The sequence below is a fragment of the Stegastes partitus genome, unplaced genomic scaffold (genome assembly GCF_000690725.1).
Source record: "Stegastes partitus isolate 25-593 unplaced genomic scaffold, Stegastes_partitus-1.0.2 Scaffold1556, whole genome shotgun sequence".
Taxonomy (NCBI): Eukaryota; Metazoa; Chordata; class Actinopteri; family Pomacentridae; genus Stegastes; species Stegastes partitus.
In genome coordinates this window covers 20,098-38,615 of record NW_007579287.1, presented here as the reverse complement: position 1 = coordinate 38,615, position 18,518 = coordinate 20,098, and the positions used below count along the sequence as shown (strand labels likewise).

General features: G+C 40.9%; 1 protein-coding gene across 1 annotated transcript; it reads left to right on the top strand.

Moving 5' to 3' along the window:
• Positions 1-2,179: 2,179 nt before the first annotated feature.
• On the top strand, positions 2,180-18,264 carry LOC103371264 (voltage-dependent L-type calcium channel subunit beta-4-like). The gene is made up of 15 exons (XM_008300522.1): positions 2,180-2,238; positions 5,166-5,243; positions 5,295-5,336; positions 5,461-5,583; positions 5,718-5,845; positions 6,762-6,764; positions 9,256-9,332; positions 9,824-9,843; positions 11,851-11,931; positions 13,429-13,487; positions 13,635-13,744; positions 13,929-14,080; positions 15,704-15,799; positions 16,199-16,384; positions 18,004-18,264. The coding sequence occupies exons 1-15, from the start codon at positions 2,194-2,196 to the stop codon at positions 18,262-18,264; spliced, it is 1,461 nt and encodes a 486-aa protein (XP_008298744.1). The 5' UTR covers positions 2,180-2,193.
• Positions 18,265-18,518: the final 254 nt, after the last annotated feature.

The following is an 18,518-nucleotide window of genomic DNA, read 5'->3' as shown; positions in this document are numbered from 1 at the left end:
AAATCTAATTGTAGAAATTTCAAGAAGCTGTTGTTGGTTTGTTGTGTTGTTGCAGGTGGTTGAACAATCCAGTTGTTTAGACGTACAGAGACAAGTTTCATGAACTCTTTTTGTTCCTGCTTCACATCACTTGCTGTAAACAGGTGATGATGATCCATTTCGAGGGACTCACCTTTAGTGCGTCTACTCTTTGTTGTGTATCACACTTCTACTCTGGGCTAAATTTTTTTACACACCTTGCTGCTGCTGCAGGTGTGAGTGGCATGACGGCTCCCCAACATGTGAGGCCAAAATGTCTCGATCGCTCCCTGGTGGCCGGCTGCTGTTTCAGGAATTTGATATGCAGGGGAGCAGGCATTCTGAATGTCTGTATTGTAGTTGATCGTATTGATTTAGTTAATTAATAAGAAGGAGGTTAAAATGTTTTTAGGTTTGATTTAGGAAATATTTAGATGAGACATCAATGAGCAAAACTATAAAGCATTTGATTTTCACGCTCTTACTTGATGTATTTCAATATTTCATGCATTTTATTAGTATCAGTTGAATTGTTGGAAGTTTTCTTGGTTGATCAATAACTGTCTGGAGGAAAAACATTGCTTGTATTGTCCAGTCAACATTTTAAAACCCCAACGACACTTCATCAGATACAAAAAGTCTGCAAACACTTCAGAAACGAAGGCGAGGCAGTTTTAATTAAGATCTACTCTACTCACCTGTGAGGGAAACTTCACCAGATCTAAGCTCAGAATTGTGACATTTCATCCACATCATTTTATTCTACACGTGTCTGGTAAAAAATAAACCGTTTAGATTGTGTTGGAAAAAAATAAAAGTGCACTCCTTGATTCAGCTGCAACCACAGAGCTGGTAGGAGATCAGTATACAAATATCTCTATCACCATTTTCCCCCACTATTGATAACATCTGAGAAATGATTGATTGCGTTGTTTTAATTCTATTTTCTCAGCTTCTAGCTGTGGTTGTGATGTTTCCATAGAGGTGCAGGACTTTATATTGCAGCATGAGTAGAGATATGACAGGAGCAGAAACTGCCACATACTTGGAGGTCCAGTGAGTTGATTGATCGACCAATCAAATGATCAACCATAGACATTAAGCACTACAAAGAATTCAGTATTTTTTGTGGAGAGGACTTTAATATGGCATTTATCCATTTGTGTTGGGAAACATAACTTACAATAAAAAAATTTTAACTGAGCAATTAAATAAAAGAATAAAAGAACGTAGGTGGGGTGCTTTGGGACTCATGACGACAGCATTTCTAGTGCCATGTTTAGTTAAATACCCCTAAAACACAAACATTACTGTGCTCTCAGTAATTATTTTAACCATTTTTGAACAAATACAACGTTCAGGTATAGGGACCGCACGGATGGATGTGTCGCTCTCGATATGATTCTCAGGAGGAAATAAACAGCCGCTGCTTTCAACACACGGATGGAATACGAACGTATTCATCGCGTTATTAGATTTAATTTATTTTTCTGCGCTCGCCGGAGAATAAATAAGCAGGACGAGAGGTAGCAGGGAAATGGAGGATGCTGCTGCTCCCCTCTTTTACTCCTCCATCCCCCTCCCCCGATCCCTGCTGCCTCCCCGCACTAGAAAAAAAAAAAAAAAATCAAGGAGAGCGCTCATCCAAGATGAGTGGACAGCCAGCCAGCCAATCAGCTCCTTGCACATTGGCTCTGTCATCAGGCTTGGATATTGCTCTGCTGCTGCTGCTGCTGCTGCTGCTGCTGCTGCTGCCTCTGCTGCTCTCGCTGTGTATATGTATATGTGTGTGTCTGTGTGTGTGTGTGTGTGTGTGTGCGTGGAAGCCTGATGAAATGAAATGCCAGGATTGGGCTACCTCCAGGGAGAGCCTCTCCATCCTATAATGTGAGCCAGCCAGCAGCACTCGGGGATCAGGGAGAAGCTGCATCCATCAAGCGACGGGCCTCCGAAAGGACCAGGCGTGATCCAACGGGAGGGGAGATATTTTTTTAAATTATTCTTCTCTGCTGTGGAGAGAAGGGATTGTCGTCATCCCCCTATCCATCCTTTTTTTTTTTCCCTCTCTCTCTCTCTCTCTCTCTCTCTCTAGTGCCCCCTCCTTCCTCCTCCGCCTCCACTCTCATTTTTTCCCCCTCATTCTTCTAGAGGAGCTCGTTGGAATATCAAACCTCCATGTATGACAATTTGTACCTGCATGGATTTGAAGACTCGGAGGCGGTGAGTGTTCGGATGAATCTGTTTTCTCCTGCTGTGTGTTTATTGATGGAAGCAGCACACACACACACGCATACACAGGAGGCCTTTTGGTGGGTTAGCCAAACGGCACAGTGTAGCGTGATCGTGGGCTATGCTCGCCTGAAAAGGGGGTTGGGTGAGTGGGTAGGTGTCGCTGTGTGTACGAAGGAGGGGGCGCGCATTAGGCAGATGGCTTCCGATGTGTGACATTTCTGTATGATTTCTCCGCATGTGTCGGCGCTGTATGTGTGGCTGCAATCTGTAAGAACGTAGGAAACCACCAGAGCCAGGAGGAGCCATTTAACGCCACTCTGTACCTTCCTAAAAGATGATTCAAAGACGGGGGGGAAAAAAAATGTTGATTCCCCCCCTCCTAAGGCCCTCGCTGAAATCCTCTCGTGTCAAATTCACAGCAAAAAAAACACCATGCAGCTGAGCATTTCTAATCTGCAGCTACGTGGTTCTGACGAGGCTCGCAGAAACATGCATCGTGATGTCATTAAGTGGATTCTGATGTTGATGAGTCACATGCCGAAGCTACTCCATTGGATAATAGCTCGGATGCTACAGTGCACCCTCCGCGCTGATGCACGAGAGAGATGATGCTCGGGTTTTGGGAAAATTGAGGGCAAAATGGTGTTGGGGAAATGTGCACTTTTATAAATAGTGTTTTCAAAACCTCTCCTCTGTATCTAAACCCCCCCCCAAAAGCTCTGGATCCTCATAACGCAACTTAGCAGCGTCCCTCGTTAGACCTTCCCCATCCGTCTTTCAAACTCCACACCCTCACTTTAAAGCCCCAACTTCTTCTTGTGCTAAATTTGCAGTCTCCAAGCTCAAACCAAGATAACCCTGATGACGACAATATGACATCAACAAGGCTTTTTTTTTTTTTTTTTTTTTCTCCTCTCCTCTCCCAGACCTGACAAAGCTTCACCAGAGCCACAGAAGACATTATGTTCTCACAGGCCGAGTAGTACTCACGACTCAAACACGTGTTAAATGAAGGGACGAGCCCTTTAGTACAGCTGAAGAAACCACCAACAGAATCAGTTTGTTTTTTTTTTCCCCCTTGTTGGGGTGTTTATTCTTCTGTAATCTGCTCATTCTTAGAAATCCTACAAAGTCTTGGGGATGGGCTGCACTGCTGAAGTCAGGCCTTGCTGCTGCTGCTGCTGCTGCTGCTGCTGCTAGCTTGTAAAAAAAAAAGTGCTTAGCTGTGATGACGAACTTGATTGATCTTCTCGGGGCTAATGGTCTTCCTTAATTGAAGCATCATTAGCGGCTGATTGTTTAGCAGCAGAAGGAAGCGCTTGGTCCAGTTAAAAAAAAAGTCACATTAACCGAATTCTTACAGGAGGAGCTCGTGCAAGGCTAGCACGTCTAAAGTGGTAAAAAAATAAATAAATCACGGATCACAAGACAACAAGCAAAAGTCAGAATTTGTGTTTGTGCTGCTGTAAGCTCATGTGTTTAAGCTTAATGAGAGGATGTGCAAATGAATGATTAAAATCAAGTGTATAAATCAATAATGTAATTACCTTGTAGGTTTTGTTGGACGTAGATGTTCTTAGTGGTTCTTCTTAATAATCTTTTGTGAGACGATCAAGTGTCCCAAGTAGGAATATTTGCATAATATCAGATATTTTACATATTTATCCATATTTAGTAACGTTACTCCTGCTTCTGTAATGTTTGCTCATGTAAACATATTGATTTTTACACATTTTTTTTATAGTCTGTAGTTTGTCTTACTTGATATTGTGTTGTTTCTCGTTACTTTATTTAGTTCTGAAATATACTAATAACATATCTTGATTCATTTTAGTTAACATGGTGTTAGTAACCTTCAAACATAATTCACAATATTTGTCTTTTGGCAGCAGCTTTCAGGAGGAGATGTAGGCTTTTGTATTTACATATAAAATGTTTAACCTTTAGAGATTATCTATGGAAGCCCATTTCTGCCAAAAAAGACGCATCTCAGGAGTTTGCTTTACTATTTCCTGTCTTGCTATGTTGTAATTCTGACTCAGTGTCCTTTACGTTTGACTTACTCGCCCATAATCCTGACGCATCTTGACTAGTGTCATACTTTTATCAGGCAAAGCTAACTTCTTCCATATGACCACGATAAACCAGGACACCGGTGATGCCCCGCTCTTGAATCTCTCCTCATATTCAAAGCAACCTCTCTAAATGTGCTGTTTATTGTGAGTCACTGTCGTGGCTTGTGGGGGCTGATTTGCTCAAACAAGTCGAGGAAAAAGTGAACCCCCCAAGAAGCAGAAATGCGTCTTTTTCTTTCTGGGATCATATTCGTCGCTGTCCGGAGAGTGTATATATACTGTGGTCATACAAACTGCTGACTGCAAAGAAATAGAAATTCCACTTTGTCTGAGATGCTCCTGGCAGTCTGCTCGTTTCTTTATCATCCATTTCACCTGTTCTGCATTCGGAGTGCCAAGCCACCACTCCGGACTTGGCACTCTGATTGCGAGTTGATGTAAACAGCAAAAACTTCAGTAAAAAGAGTTGTTTAACCTTATTGCGCTCAGCAGTTCAGATGCTTTGGGGGTAAATCTGCAGCACGTCCTTGTTTTGTGTGTCCCCTTTGTGCTTTTTTTGTCTTTTCAGAGACTATTTAGGTCATTCGGGTGCATCTGTCCAAACTTTTTCGTAAAGTCCTTGATGTTAGATTGGCCCTATTAGAAGTGGTTTTTTGTGATCATGCATTTGCAGCACTGTGCCTGCTTGCTGTTCCTCTAAATGAAAAGCTATTTTTAGGTGACTTATAAAGCGCTGTAGTGCTGGTTGCAATGTTTTCCCGTTCTCTCCGACGTGGCTACTGACCAAACACTCCTGACTCACACACTTTCAGTAACCTATAGCGCGATTTCTGTTTGTAGGGCTCAGCTGATTCGTATACTAGCAGACCATCAGACTCAGATGTCTCTCTGGAGGAGGAGCGGGAGGTGCAGGCCCAGGTCCAGAGCCAGAGCCCAAGCCAGAGCCAAGGACCGGGACAGAGCCGTCAGGAGAGGGAGCAGCAGGCCGCCATTCAACTGGAGAGAGCCAAGGTAGACGAACACACCGACCGAACCTCGTTGTTTGTTTCTGGAAATAACAGCCTTTCAACCTGAAACTTGTCACACAGCATTTTTTATCACATATAATGTCTAACTTTGTGTTTCCATCCTCCAGACTAAACCAGTGGCATTTGCTGTAAGGACCAATGTCAGCTACTGTGGCGCTTTGGATGAGGATGTTCCAGTACCAGCCACAGCCATCTCCTTCGACGCCAAGGACTTCCTCCACATAAAAGAGGTACATGTGTGGTTTCATAGCATCATGACTGCTACTGTTTGAATTAGATTTGGAAGCATGAGCTTAATATTTAGTCCATAACTGATGGAAAGATTTCCATTTTCCTCTCCTCGTTTTTATGTTCGCGTCTGTAGAAGTTCAACAATGACTGGTGGATCGGTCGGTTAGTGAAGGAGGGCTGTGAGATCGGCTTCATCCCCAGCCCTCTGAAGCTCGAGAACATTCGACTCCAGCAGGAGCAAAAGAGAGGACGAGTCCAAGGGTAAGTAGCAGAAAAACACGCTCGTCTCGTAAACTGAACCTCATACGGCCGCATAAAAGCTAATCTGAAATTACTGCTAGAGGCGGTTTTATATGGGCTGAACAACAAATTATTAAAAATCAATCAAAAGGATGAGATGCACAGTATTTACCTGACGTACTCTAGTTCTTGGTCAATGGACATTTTTTGTTTGATTACTTGGGGGAGCCCTTAGCTTTACAGTAGCTATGAACACAGGATCATAGTTGGTCAAAGATATCATCAGATCATTGCTTTTATTTCCTTTTATTTTTGTCTCCATGCTGAAAGTAACAACCAGCAAAACAAAGCCAAGCAACTGTAGGTATTAGGTTGACTTTGACCAGAAAATAGTCTCATATATCAGCGTTTGGTAGCTTTTATTCAGGGCTGTTGCTACAAATGGACACACTAAGACCACGAGAGGATATACACATATATTCTGCTTGGTGCAGCATTTAAAAACAAATTACTTGATAATTATTAGACTGCCAGGCTTACGAATTCTATTTCAGGATGTGTGGAGTCATCGTTAAACTCAAAACAATTTGGAGCTAGTAGAAACGCTATCAATGGAACAATTGTTTTGATATTTTCTTGTTAATTTTAGTAATTTTGCAGGCAGACAGGCAAACATTTGCTGCTTCTACAGTGGAAAGACTAGTTGCTTTTGTTAGTTTGACAGCAAACTGGATGTGTTGGGATTGTTTTGATTCGTAGCGAAACAGTTGAAGAAGTTCAACATTACAATGGGCTTTTTTTTTTCTTTTTTTTAGAGAAAATAATTCTTCAGTTGACAAAAAAATCATAGCTGTATAATTGTTAATTAGAAGATTCGAAGAGTAATGTTTTTTATTTTTATTTTTTGGCCTTTAAAGCTAAAGGTGGAGTTCTGCAGTGGGTATTTGGGTTTATGGAGCTGTGACATATTGTGAAAAAATGCTTCCATCCATAGACAAGTTGTCAGCTTCTGCTTTAAACCTGTAATATCTTCATTTACCAGCTTCTCGTCTTTGAATATTTTGGTCTAACACATCCCCCCTGAGCAGACCTGGGTTAGACTGACATAGCTACAAAGGTGATCTCATCTGATGGGATAGATTCTGTCCATTAACTCCTCTGTTAACCTCTGTGGTTATATCAGTGTCTTCCTGTGATTTATTTCCAAGTCTACCTTGACCCAGGTCTGCCCATGACTCATGCCTATTTACTCCATCCCTTCTACTCACGCTGACTGTACCAGTCAAACGCTTTCAATAGCTGTAATTAGCTTCTGTGTGTGTGTTTCCTTGTGTGTGTGTGTGTGCGTAATGTGTCTTGAATATTCTGTCATCCAGAGTTTGTACAGTAACTCACATGCACTTCCTCAAGCCGTGCTGCTGAGTTTAATACTAATCTTACCAGACTGCAGCGCTTCACTTACTAGGATGGCTTCTGTGGCTTTTTGTCGCCCAGTATGGCAGACAGGGAGAGACAAGCCCATTAACCGGGACAACGCTGTCACTGTAAATGTAAAAGAGTAGCACTACGGGAGACGATAGAAATGGTCTTTTAGGTGTAAAATTCTCCTGTATTGTTTTAAATGTGAAATAAGTTTAATCGTGTAAATTCTACTACCTACTTCCTACGGTGGTAGCCGCAAAGAAATTGTGTAAAAGTGCAAGGAAATAAAAATTTAATAGATAGATAGATAGATAGATAGATAGATAGATAGATAGATAGATAGATAGATAGATAGATAGATAGATAGATAGATAGATTGATAGCACTGCATAGGGCGAGACGTCATCCAATTCTGAAAATCTGTTAGAATTTGTTGCCACCTCTTAAATGTATTACTATATTTATTTATCATTTATATACAATTGGCATAGTAGAATATTTCTTTATTGTCACTGTGGAAGCAATGTTAAAAAGAGCACTGAAATATTGTAGCATCCTTTTGTGGCTGCAATACACAAGTAAAAAAATTAACGTGAAAGAAAAGATAAAAATATAGATATAAAGTATAAAATATTAAAGCAAAGGAGGTATTTACAGTACACACTACAGTTTTTACAGCAGACAGTATTTACAACAGTGTAAGTGGCATTTATTAATTTAGCCGTCGATGCCCTCCATCACTGTAGTTTTAATGTTGTTGGAAGCATATGTTCAGATTCCTGCTTCTCCTGAGCAGTATTAGCAGCAACAGCTCTAATACAGAGTCAGTTGGTGTTTGAAAACCTTAGCTTAGCGTTACAGTTGAGCCTTCACTAGCCAAACCAGACCCAACAAGGCACATTTTTTACCACTCGGTGTTGCAGAGTTCACCACCATGGCCACCACCTTTACGGGCGATCAGCAAACACACCTGTAACTCCATCTTGCTAAACAGTAAGAGGCTCAACCAGCAAATGTACAAGATTTTCTGACAGTTAAGATGCGTATCCCTCGTCTTCTGCCTCATCTGTTGATATATTTTGATCAATAATATTATTATTATTATTATTTTTTGTCCATGTTATTCTTGAGAGCTCAGCTGCCCTCCATTGTTGTCCAAAATTTTACATAATTCCAATTAAATTCTGATAAAATTTGGATGCTTCTAACTTCTGGATGTGAAAGACCAGTGACTTGAGTTTCACAAACAGACTTCACTTCAGCACTGAGCCAAGTTTAATTCTAGATGCAGCTACATAAACACATTTAAATATAGATATACAAGTGAGTATATATGAGTAAGTCTGCCAAATGATGAATGAGTGGACCATACATTGAATAAAAAGGTGTTAACCTGCTTTCTCCACTCCAACTCAGGCTCTGTCCCTGCCGCTGCTGCTGAAAGATAAATGTCCACTGTCACACATTAATACTTCTACCTCCAGAGGATTAAAATGGAGGCTGTGCTTCGTGTTTACCCCGTTGCCATGGTGAAGCGTAGTATCGTGGGTTCATTGATGACGACTACTTTTCATTCATGCACTCGGCTCAGACTGAGCAACACTCCTCGTTAGTTGAGTCGTTGGTCGACTTAGAGTTAGAAGCTAGTCCCGAATTTTCAGGCTGTTCATAAATAGTTGTGTAGTTTAGATGGTGATATGGGGTCGGGGAGTAATTGTGAATAAAATCATAACAAGCTAATAGAAGACTAACTTTGAATCTGTTGATATTTAGTCAGCGTTACTGTAATTATAACTATAACAAAGACTTATGGCATCAATAGACTACCTATTAACCCCAAAATTCCAGTGTTAAGATTTTGCAGATTTGATCCTCCTTTGATCCTCTTCTGCTCCTCTCCTCTGCAGCAAATGACCATTTTAACTCTTAGCACTTTACTCGTTGTTGTTTTTCTGCATTAATGCCGTGGTGTTTCTCTGTCTTTCTTTATCCCTTCTTGTCTCTTTCAGTAAGTCTGGAGGGAACTCTTCTTCCAGTGTAGAGGATGAGGTATCTGCCTCTATCCGTCCGCTCATTTCTTCGGCAGGTGAGAACATCGGACGGGGGGAGAGGGCTGTTAGTAGCCAGCTGCCGAGTTAGAGCCGAGCTTCCTGAGCCACAGCAACAGTAGAGAGGATAAGACTCTAAAGCCTTCCCATGTCTCTGCATAGAGCATAAGTTCACTGCGTAGAGTTGTTGGTACATTTTCCCATGATCCTCCTCTTCCTCCAGTTGAGGACTGCAGGCGCTCTGAGACTGGGGCTTACCACAGTGTGAACCCAACGACAAGACTATGACCCCCCCTCTGAAGTGCACTCATGTGACTTTGTGAATATAACCTTAGGACAATAGCAATTTGTTTTTTTTTGTTTTTTTGTTCATATTATATCATGCCAGTTATCCTTGATAGGTTTCATTTGTTATGAACTGTGATGACACGTTATGTGAAGAAGCATGTTTTCTGAGATATTCTAGTGACGCCTCCCCGTGGCAGCAGCTACTGACGACACTGTCACTGTCTTCTCTCCCCTCCTACAGGAAAGCAGAAACAGAAAGTGGTAAGTTGGTTGACGGTAAAACCCACTCATTCACCATCCGCCCGACTCTTGCTGCTGCCATCATGAAGTGACAGGAACTAGTAGCGCTGACAGGGAGTTAGAGGCTCACGTCATGGAATGCTTCGGCCCTGCTGAAGTATACACAGTCAGAACGTCACCATTCCTGTGATGCCAAAGTACTGCAGTGCCCCAACGGCAACTTATTCCCAATTGATTGATTTTATACATTTATTAAACTAGATGAATTGTTTTGGGAAAATAAAAGTTCTTGCCAAAAGGTAGAGAAAAAATCACACATTTTTGTCTCTTTATGCTAATTTTGAAGCCAGTTAGCTTGTCTTAGCAAAAAAGAAGAGAACCAGCTAACCTGACAAAGAGAAAACCACTAAAGCTCACTTATTATTCCCACATACCAGATTCTTTTTCAATAAAAGCTAAAAAGGGAAAACTATAATTGAACAAACTTTGAACAGAAAATAACCTGTTTTCTGTTTTTATACTGAACTAATTAAAGTTTTTGAGTTTGCACGGACTAAAATGCATGTCATGAAAAGGTCATTTTAATAAATCAGGGCAGCAAAGGGATGTCTTATTTAAAACAAAGCAAAGGTGAGAAGGAGAAAATTATTAAAATAAAGTGAGGATTCAATATCTAAACCTAATGTCATTTTCTATACTTACAAAGATAGATGACTAGAAGTAAACCAAGGAAATAGTTGATAATGTGTGAATTTTATTGGCAAAATTTAACCACTATTGAATGTTAAACTTGAAATAGAAAGCTTGTTTTACTTTGACAGTCATCAATCTGAGTTTATGTAGTTTAAATTCTCTTGTATTAGAACATCATCTCAAATTGTGTATTTCCAAGACCGTCGTTTTTTTTATATTCAACGAATTCAGATACGAAATTTACGCCTGATATTAGAAAAAAATAATCAGCATTATACAGCTGGAGAATGCAGTATATTAAGGTTGACTTAGAAGCCGTCTCCAGAACTTTTTAGCTGCATCTCAGTCTTCCTCAGTGGATGTAGTTGTCCTGCAGATACCCAGTTTACTGAGTAGACTGTTTGTGTCTCATGACAACTACGCAAACTGCATTGACGAAAAAAAACGACTACGAGGTGCAGTTGACAGTCCTTTAAACTGCTATTTCCAAGACTGATGCTATAGTTTATCTAATCACTTAAACTTTTATCAGAATGTTGTAAATAACAGAAAAATACTTCACAGCGATGTTTTGAAATCACACAAAAAATACTGGAAATACAGTAAGTACACAGTAGTTCTCTGCTGTTATGGCCTTCTTTATATTCTATTTTTCAGCACTATTTTTCTATAAAATGATTAATTAATTTGACCTGTCTGCACACAATAAAGAAACAGAAAGTTAGTGCTATTTGCTATTAAAGTATAATGTATTCAGAGTTTCCATTGTGCTTGTCAGCTTTGCATCTTTAAATGAATGGGTTCACATGACTACATGATCTCTAGTGTTTCCACTTTGGCATAGTTGTGTGTCGTGGTGGTGCTACTTCTTATTGTGAAACTGGGTTAGTTGTAGTTTTGTGACTATCTTCCTAAAAATCTGTGTCATATCCATCCATCTGTGTAGCAAATGATACAACATTTGTTAGTTGGTCAAAATGCAATAACCACGTTTTGGAGCTAAATCTGACGAATCTAAAATAACATTCACTTGTCATAAGATGTGTTAACTTATACGTATGGTCATGTATTTTAGGAACAACATCAGTCAAGCTGTTTTTAAGCATTTTCTTTTCTTTATTTATTGCATTTGGACAAGTTAACGTATCATTTGCTACATCCACATGGCAGAATACCAACCTTCCATTCAACACACGTGATTCTAAGCTCTGCTGATTTTACAGCCCATTACAGCCGTCAGCTTGGCTTTATGTTGACCTGTGTTTTCTTGTGGAGTTATTGTGTGTCTTTTTCTTCGTGTGTGACGAGTCTGCCGCTGCCTCTTTGTGTGTACAGACGGAGCACATCCCCCCGTATGACGTGGTTCCCTCCATGAGGCCGGTAGTGCTGGTGGGACCCTCGCTCAAGGGATACGAGGTGAGCCGCGTGTCCTTGTGGTTGAATCGAGAATCCGCTCACACGTCTCCGCTTTCCTCAGTGATTAAAAGCCGTGAATAGCACCGAATGTTACCAGTGCAAAAAGGACAAGAATGCACAAAGCAGATGAGTCTTGTACATCTTTCCCTGAGTCCCCCCAAAAATAGCTCGCTGTTGGCGCAGTTATTATGAGTGTGTCACCGCCCACGTAACATCCAAATTGCAGCCAGACTAACGAGGAGACGGAAGAGGTCAGATGAAAATATGTTGAGTAATTGGCAGATTTTGGCTTTCCTGTAAAGAGACCTTTTAATTACCTTATTGCTTTCATTACTGTGTGTAAGTGTACGAGGACGACACAGAAAACTATCATCGTCTTGAAGCACACACTTGATGAGGTATGTCACTTATTAGGCTCTTTAGGTGCTAAATTCTCCGCTGTGTTCACCTGCAGGAAGCTAACTGTGTGTTGACTGTTGGTGCTGGAAGTGTAGACGAGTGTACAGCCAATTTTTCACTGCATGCTGCTGGAAACATCCCATGAAAGTTAAGAAAGAACAAAATCAATAAAGATACATGCTGCAAAAAAAAAAAAAACAATGAGCGAAAAATGCCTAAAAAGCTGGAAGAAATGCATATTTAAGGGAAAGTTCTCTGTGGGTTCATCACTACAAGGGACCCCTTAAATTTTAGGAATGTATCTTCTGTTAATATATTTGTAAAAAACAAAGTATTAGTGGAGCAATAAAGTTAAAAATGACAACAGAATCTCAGTAGCCACACGGCTAAAGCGCAGCCTTTGTTTCTTACCCCATGTTTCCTATCTGCCTCTTCACTCCTAATTGTCTAATAAAGACAAAAATGCCCCCAAATAATACTAATTATTGATCTTATAGTAGCAAAATCTAAAAAATACTATCTATAAAAATAGTTGAAGTACATGCATTACATCACTGTGTACCCCAGTTGGTCACATGATCACTCTTTGAATTGACAATGTCACATCCATCCTGCTCAGACATCATTATGTTCTTTTAGCAGCAGAAGAAATGCCATCTGTCTTGTTTTTTTTTTTTTTCTGGATTTGCCTGATGGACGGCGGCTTATTCATATTGAGGATCATGGGGGGGGGGAGCTGGAGCCAATCCCAGCTTGCACTGGGCAGGAGGCAGGGAAAATGCTGTGGACAGATTATCAGCCTCTTACAGTCAGTTCCACCACTATTCCCCACCATATTCTCATTATGAGCTTTCAATCGAACAACATAGTTCAGCTGTTTGGGGGAATCACGGGCCAAAGAAGTAAACTGCACAGAGAGCATACATACAATACCAAAACTTTATGATTTATTGAACTTATTTGTCACGAGGAAAGTCTCAGTGAGAGAGAGCAATAAAATTAGTCACGGAAAAACCCAGTATCCACAAAAACCACAGAAATAACAGCAACATGTTAAAAACTAACCATGTCTGCCAACATTTTGCCTTTTCTGTGCAGGTAACAGACATGATGCAGAAAGCACTATTCGACTTCCTCAAGCACAGATTTGATGGCAGGTAAGGTGTCATTTAGTTCATTATGCCAGTGTTTGATTACTTGTCACATATTGGACACCATCAATCTGTAATCTGCTCCAATATTTCAATAAATGCTGGTGAAGTTCTTTGCACAAGGATGATATGTTGTTTTTTGGTTTTTAACAGGATATCTATAACACGAGTTACAGCAGATATATCTTTGGCCAAGAGGTCTGTTCTCAACAACCCCAGTAAGAGAGCCATAATTGAAAGATCCAACACTCGCTCCAGTTTAGGTGAGAAAACTCTATATTAACATGTTTTGTATGTGCACGATGAACTAAAGAAGCGAAATCAACCAACTGAGTATTAGACAAAAATGGTTTTAGCTTCCTTGTAAGCAAGACTGTTTAGGAAACACTACGCAACTGCCTAATGTGTATTATTTTGTATTTGAATTGTGTTTTTTTCCCACACCAGCTGAGGTGCAAAGTGAGATCGAGAGGATCTTTGAGTTGGCGCGATCCCTGCAGTTGGTGGTGCTCGACGCCGACACCATCAACCACCCGGCCCAGCTCCTCAAGACCTCCCTGGCCCCGATTATCGTCCACGTTAAAGTCTCTTCGCCGAAGGTACTCCCAGCGTGGACCATCACACAGACTAATAATCCTCATTTCCAGCCTGGACAAAACAGCAAAGTTAAGCAGATAATATAATCAGCTACTTTTCAACAGAGTCATTTCAGTTGGAGGCAAACAACAAGAGCACCTAAACATTTAAAAGGTAACAGTTGATGTTTCCCCTCCACAGGTGCACAGTGTTACCTCAAAACCAGCATGAACTACTAAAAAGCCTCTGATTAACATGCAAGGCTTTCTGATCAGTGTGTAGTGGAGTCAGTACTCGAGTAATCTGCACCTCGGCACCTTTGCATGGAAGAGTTCGTCTGCTGCACCTCCACAGCAGTGATCGGTTGTCCGTGTCTGAGGGGTTAATCAAACTGACATGTTCACTCTGGAGAGTCTCCCAGAGCATTAACACTTCTCTTGCAAAGTGTTGTCAGCTTTGCGATTGAAACAGGTCACTCCTTTGAGAATGGTCACATCGCAGTCAGGTGAAGCTTGCACGTGATTTGCACCACACTGTCCGAGCATGCAGAATGCCTGCTTTTCTGACCAGTAATGGGAAAACTGTATGAAGAAATCAGGAAGCAGCAGTTTCATTTTGACCAGGTCAGGTTCGCAATTGCTGATTGTTTGTATTTTTAGGGCTGTAGTTAACCAAAGAGAATTGATTGTTGATTGATTATTTGTGGGCAAAAAGACCTTACCTTGAGATGCACTCCAACTGTTGGCCTCATAGGCATAAATAAATTATAAATAAACATGCAAAGCTACTATTTTAAGCATTTTAAATCATTTTAACTTCATTGCTTAATACTGAAATGATAAGAACAGACTCAGAGCAGACCAGATTTTAAGTTATCAGCTGGTCATTGCAGCACAAAGTATTGAGGACTGTAGCGCAGACAAATTAGACTACTGTCACTGAAAAAAAAGCTTTTTGCAAAGTTTATTCTCTAATAGTTGACCACACAGTTTAACTCCAACTCCAATAAGTTCAACCTAGCAGCCTTCATTATGTTGGGCCACTTCAAAGTTGTGTTAACTCGTAGTCTGTTTTTCCTTCAACAAAAACCAATGAGTTAATCCTGGAAAGCTATTGATGTAGTGTCTTTCTGCATATGAAAGTATCATCTACGATTGTCAGACAAATTAACATTTGGTCAGATGAAAGCGTACTGACCAACCAATTAACCAGTCGACCTGGACACTACAGCCCTGCATTCACTTCATGGTTATTTCTGCTCTCAGTGTGGCTTAAAAGTGACCAGATATGAATATATTAGGTATACACTGGAATCAATTAATGACCTACCATGTGTCATTTTTATTTATTAAATGTAAACACTGCAAAAACTCCCTCAAACTATGAAGTCACTGCCCTCAGCTGTAGCTTCAGCTCTGGTCAGACTAGTCCACAACAAAACCAGAAAGCATTTACTTGTTTTAATCTGAAAAAAAATACACAAGTGAGGAGTTTTGTTTTTTTTTCTCTCAAAAGCATTATGAGCATTCACCATGTCAATGACTGGCACTATTAAATCTCTACATACTAAAACCAGGTGACCTAAAACAAGCGCACCCGAGGCTGCGATACGTTTGGTTCACCTACTCTCCTCCTCTGCCATCCAGGTTCTCCAGAGGCTAGTCAAGTCCAGAGGGAAGTCCCAGAGCAAACACCTGAATGTCCAGCTTGTGGCAGCAGACAAATTGGCCCAGTGTCCTCCTGTAAGTGGTCGTCCTCACGTCCCAGTACATCACTTGTTGTCTCCAACTTTTACTGTTTTCTTTGTCCAAAAAATATTCCACAAATATGTGTGTGCACTCTAAAGAAATTTTATCTCAAGCTTAAATGAACATCAGAGATATTTTTGGATCTTAAACCCAAAATGTGAAAAACGGGATATCTTTATCCACAGTTTTTGATTTAAAATGTAATGCAGCCAATTATATTATAATTTAAGTTCCTCGTTTCACTACATTTTATTAATTTTAGCTTTTCTATAATCACCAACAACGCTGCTATCATGCTTTATACAGTAGATAGTAACACAGCACGCCACACATACACCGTCAGAGTGGACGTCTTCTCTTACTTGCCTTCCTCCGACCATCTGCCGCCAACAGGAAATGTTTGACATCATCCTGGATGAGAACCAGCTGGAGGACGCCTGCGAGCATCTCGCCGAATACCTCGAGGCCTACTGGAAAGCAACCCATACCTCGATGGCGACCCCTCTAAACCCCCTGCTGGGACGCAACCTGGGCCCCACCACGCTCACCCCCTACCCCACCAGCATCTCTGGACTGCAGGTACATCCACTCAGCTCAGGTTCCTTTATGGGAATATTTTAGTAGATTTACTGTTTATTTGTAGAGCTGGCTACTGTGTGTGTGGGGAGATATTAATGGTAAGAGAGAAACCCAGGAGAGTAACACTCATTTGTACACATTCTCCTCTTCTCTGACTCAACAGTACATTTGATTTTCACAGAGGCAATCCTTCTGTTGCTTTATGCATGTATATTGGTGCAATGGAGAGAAACATTGCATTTCTTTTGACATTTATTTGCCAGCTTTAATGAAACAGTAGCTTGATGTTGTCTCAGCCTACATTATCTGCATATTATGTAATGAATTACCCAAAACAACAACAAAAAAGCCCTCAGATGATGGTGAGTGATCAGAATAATAGAGAAAGCTTTTATTGTCTCGTGAGCTTGCACATGAAAGGAATTTGATGAATGAAACCTAAATGTAAATCTAAAAAAATTCAAAATAAAATATTACATGTAAAAGAAAAATATAAAAATACTATGTCAATAAATAATAATAATAATAATAATAATAATAGAAGGCACAAGCAAATAAACACTGTACCACTTTGCAAACACAGGGTGGGGCTATTATTTTTGCTTTTTTTGTTTAGATGCATTAAAAGCCTTAAAAAACTAACTACCTGTACCAAGATGGCTGCCAAGTAGCAAAACTTTCCTATAGGTGACTTTATTTATAAAATCATAGGACTATAATCCAGACAAGTTAATCTACTTATTGTTATTATTTTTGAGCTGTCACATGCATACCTGTGTCTGCAAAGTTTACACTCGACTTTCTGGCCATCTGTTTGAACTAAATGCAACCACTCGATGACTTCTTTGATGTGACGTCAACTAGACCTGGCAGTCTCCAGCTGCTTGGGTGAATTCAAAATTGTAAAAGCACAGGGGTGTTTGCTGGTGGTCTTTTCCTCCTGCTGCCAAACATAATAGACTAATCCTGGAAGGCTGTGGATGTAGCGCTTCTCTTATGAAAGTAAGACGGCGATTGTCCAACAAATCAGAAATTGGTTGGATGAGATTACATCCACCAACCGGTTGACCTTGAGACTACAGCTCAGGCCAAGTCAGCGTCAGTGACTGTCAAGAACCAGGAAGAACTGAGGAGTAATCAAGTTGTATTCTGAAAGGAGTGACTCACTCTTCTGGGAAGTGCGCTCATTATCTTTGGTATTTTTTGAGGAATACGTTCTGCATTATTCTATCGTCCATTTCTGGTTTCATACTCTGGAGGGTTCTTGTCACAGTAATCCTTCCTTTCCTCGCTGCATCATCAGCAATGCAGCAAAATCCCACTGCAAGACCAATCTGTGTCCCAATCAAAAAAGATGAGGCCACAGTAAACTGAGCTGTTACTTGAGCAGCCTGTGTGTTGTTTTTACACTGACACATTCTTTTTAGTTTTTCTCCCACACAGTCATTTCAGAATAACAAAAAGTGCTGATGATGTTTCAGGCTTTGCTGTTTGTCATGTTAGGTTAAGTTTCTGGGAAAATAAAAGCAGCATTTTCCAAACATGGTGAGAAAAGCTGGTGTAGTTCTGCCTTTACTTTCTAACAGCCGTGGTCCTCGGTGTGTTTGTGTGATTAGCAGAGCCAAAGAATGCGACAGAGCAACCACACAGGAGACCATTCCACCCCGAACGAACGGCGCAACCTGATGACATCGGACGAGAACTACCACAACGAGCGGGCGCATAAGGGACGCAACCGCATGTCTTCTGGCTCGCAGCATAGCCGAGAGCAGCAGGACCCCTACCAGGACTACCAGGACCCCTATCAGGATGCATACAAGCCACATCGCAATCGCAGTTCACCGGGCAGCTACAGCCATGACTCCCGGCACCGGCTCTGAGCCCACTTCTACCACCACCGGGGCCCAAACGGCCCAGATTCCACCCAAAATAAACGCTGCAATAGAGCAAAGACAGTCCCAAATTGTACCTTTCCGCTTTTGTTTTCTCTCCCTGGCTATTTTTCTCTTTCAAAGTCAAACAAAACCACGTTCAGGTATTTGATTTTAACCAAGCTGTCAGGGCAGCACCCCGTCAATCAAGTAGTCAGGAGGTTCAGGATGCCAACGTTAACCAATACCGACAAACAAATTCT

Bases quoted from the DNA above. Each gene is read 5' to 3' on its own strand.
- LOC103371264 (XM_008300522.1), top strand. From the start codon at position 2,194: ATGTATGACAATTTGTACCTGCATGGATTTGAAGACTCGGAGGCG. The intron at 5,584-5,717 runs GTACATGTGTGG...TCGCGTCTGTAG, and splicing joins ACTTCCTCCACATAAAAGAG to AAGTTCAACAATGACTGGTG. The intron at 15,800-16,198 runs GTAAGTGGTCGT...TGCCGCCAACAG, and splicing joins AATTGGCCCAGTGTCCTCCT to GAAATGTTTGACATCATCCT.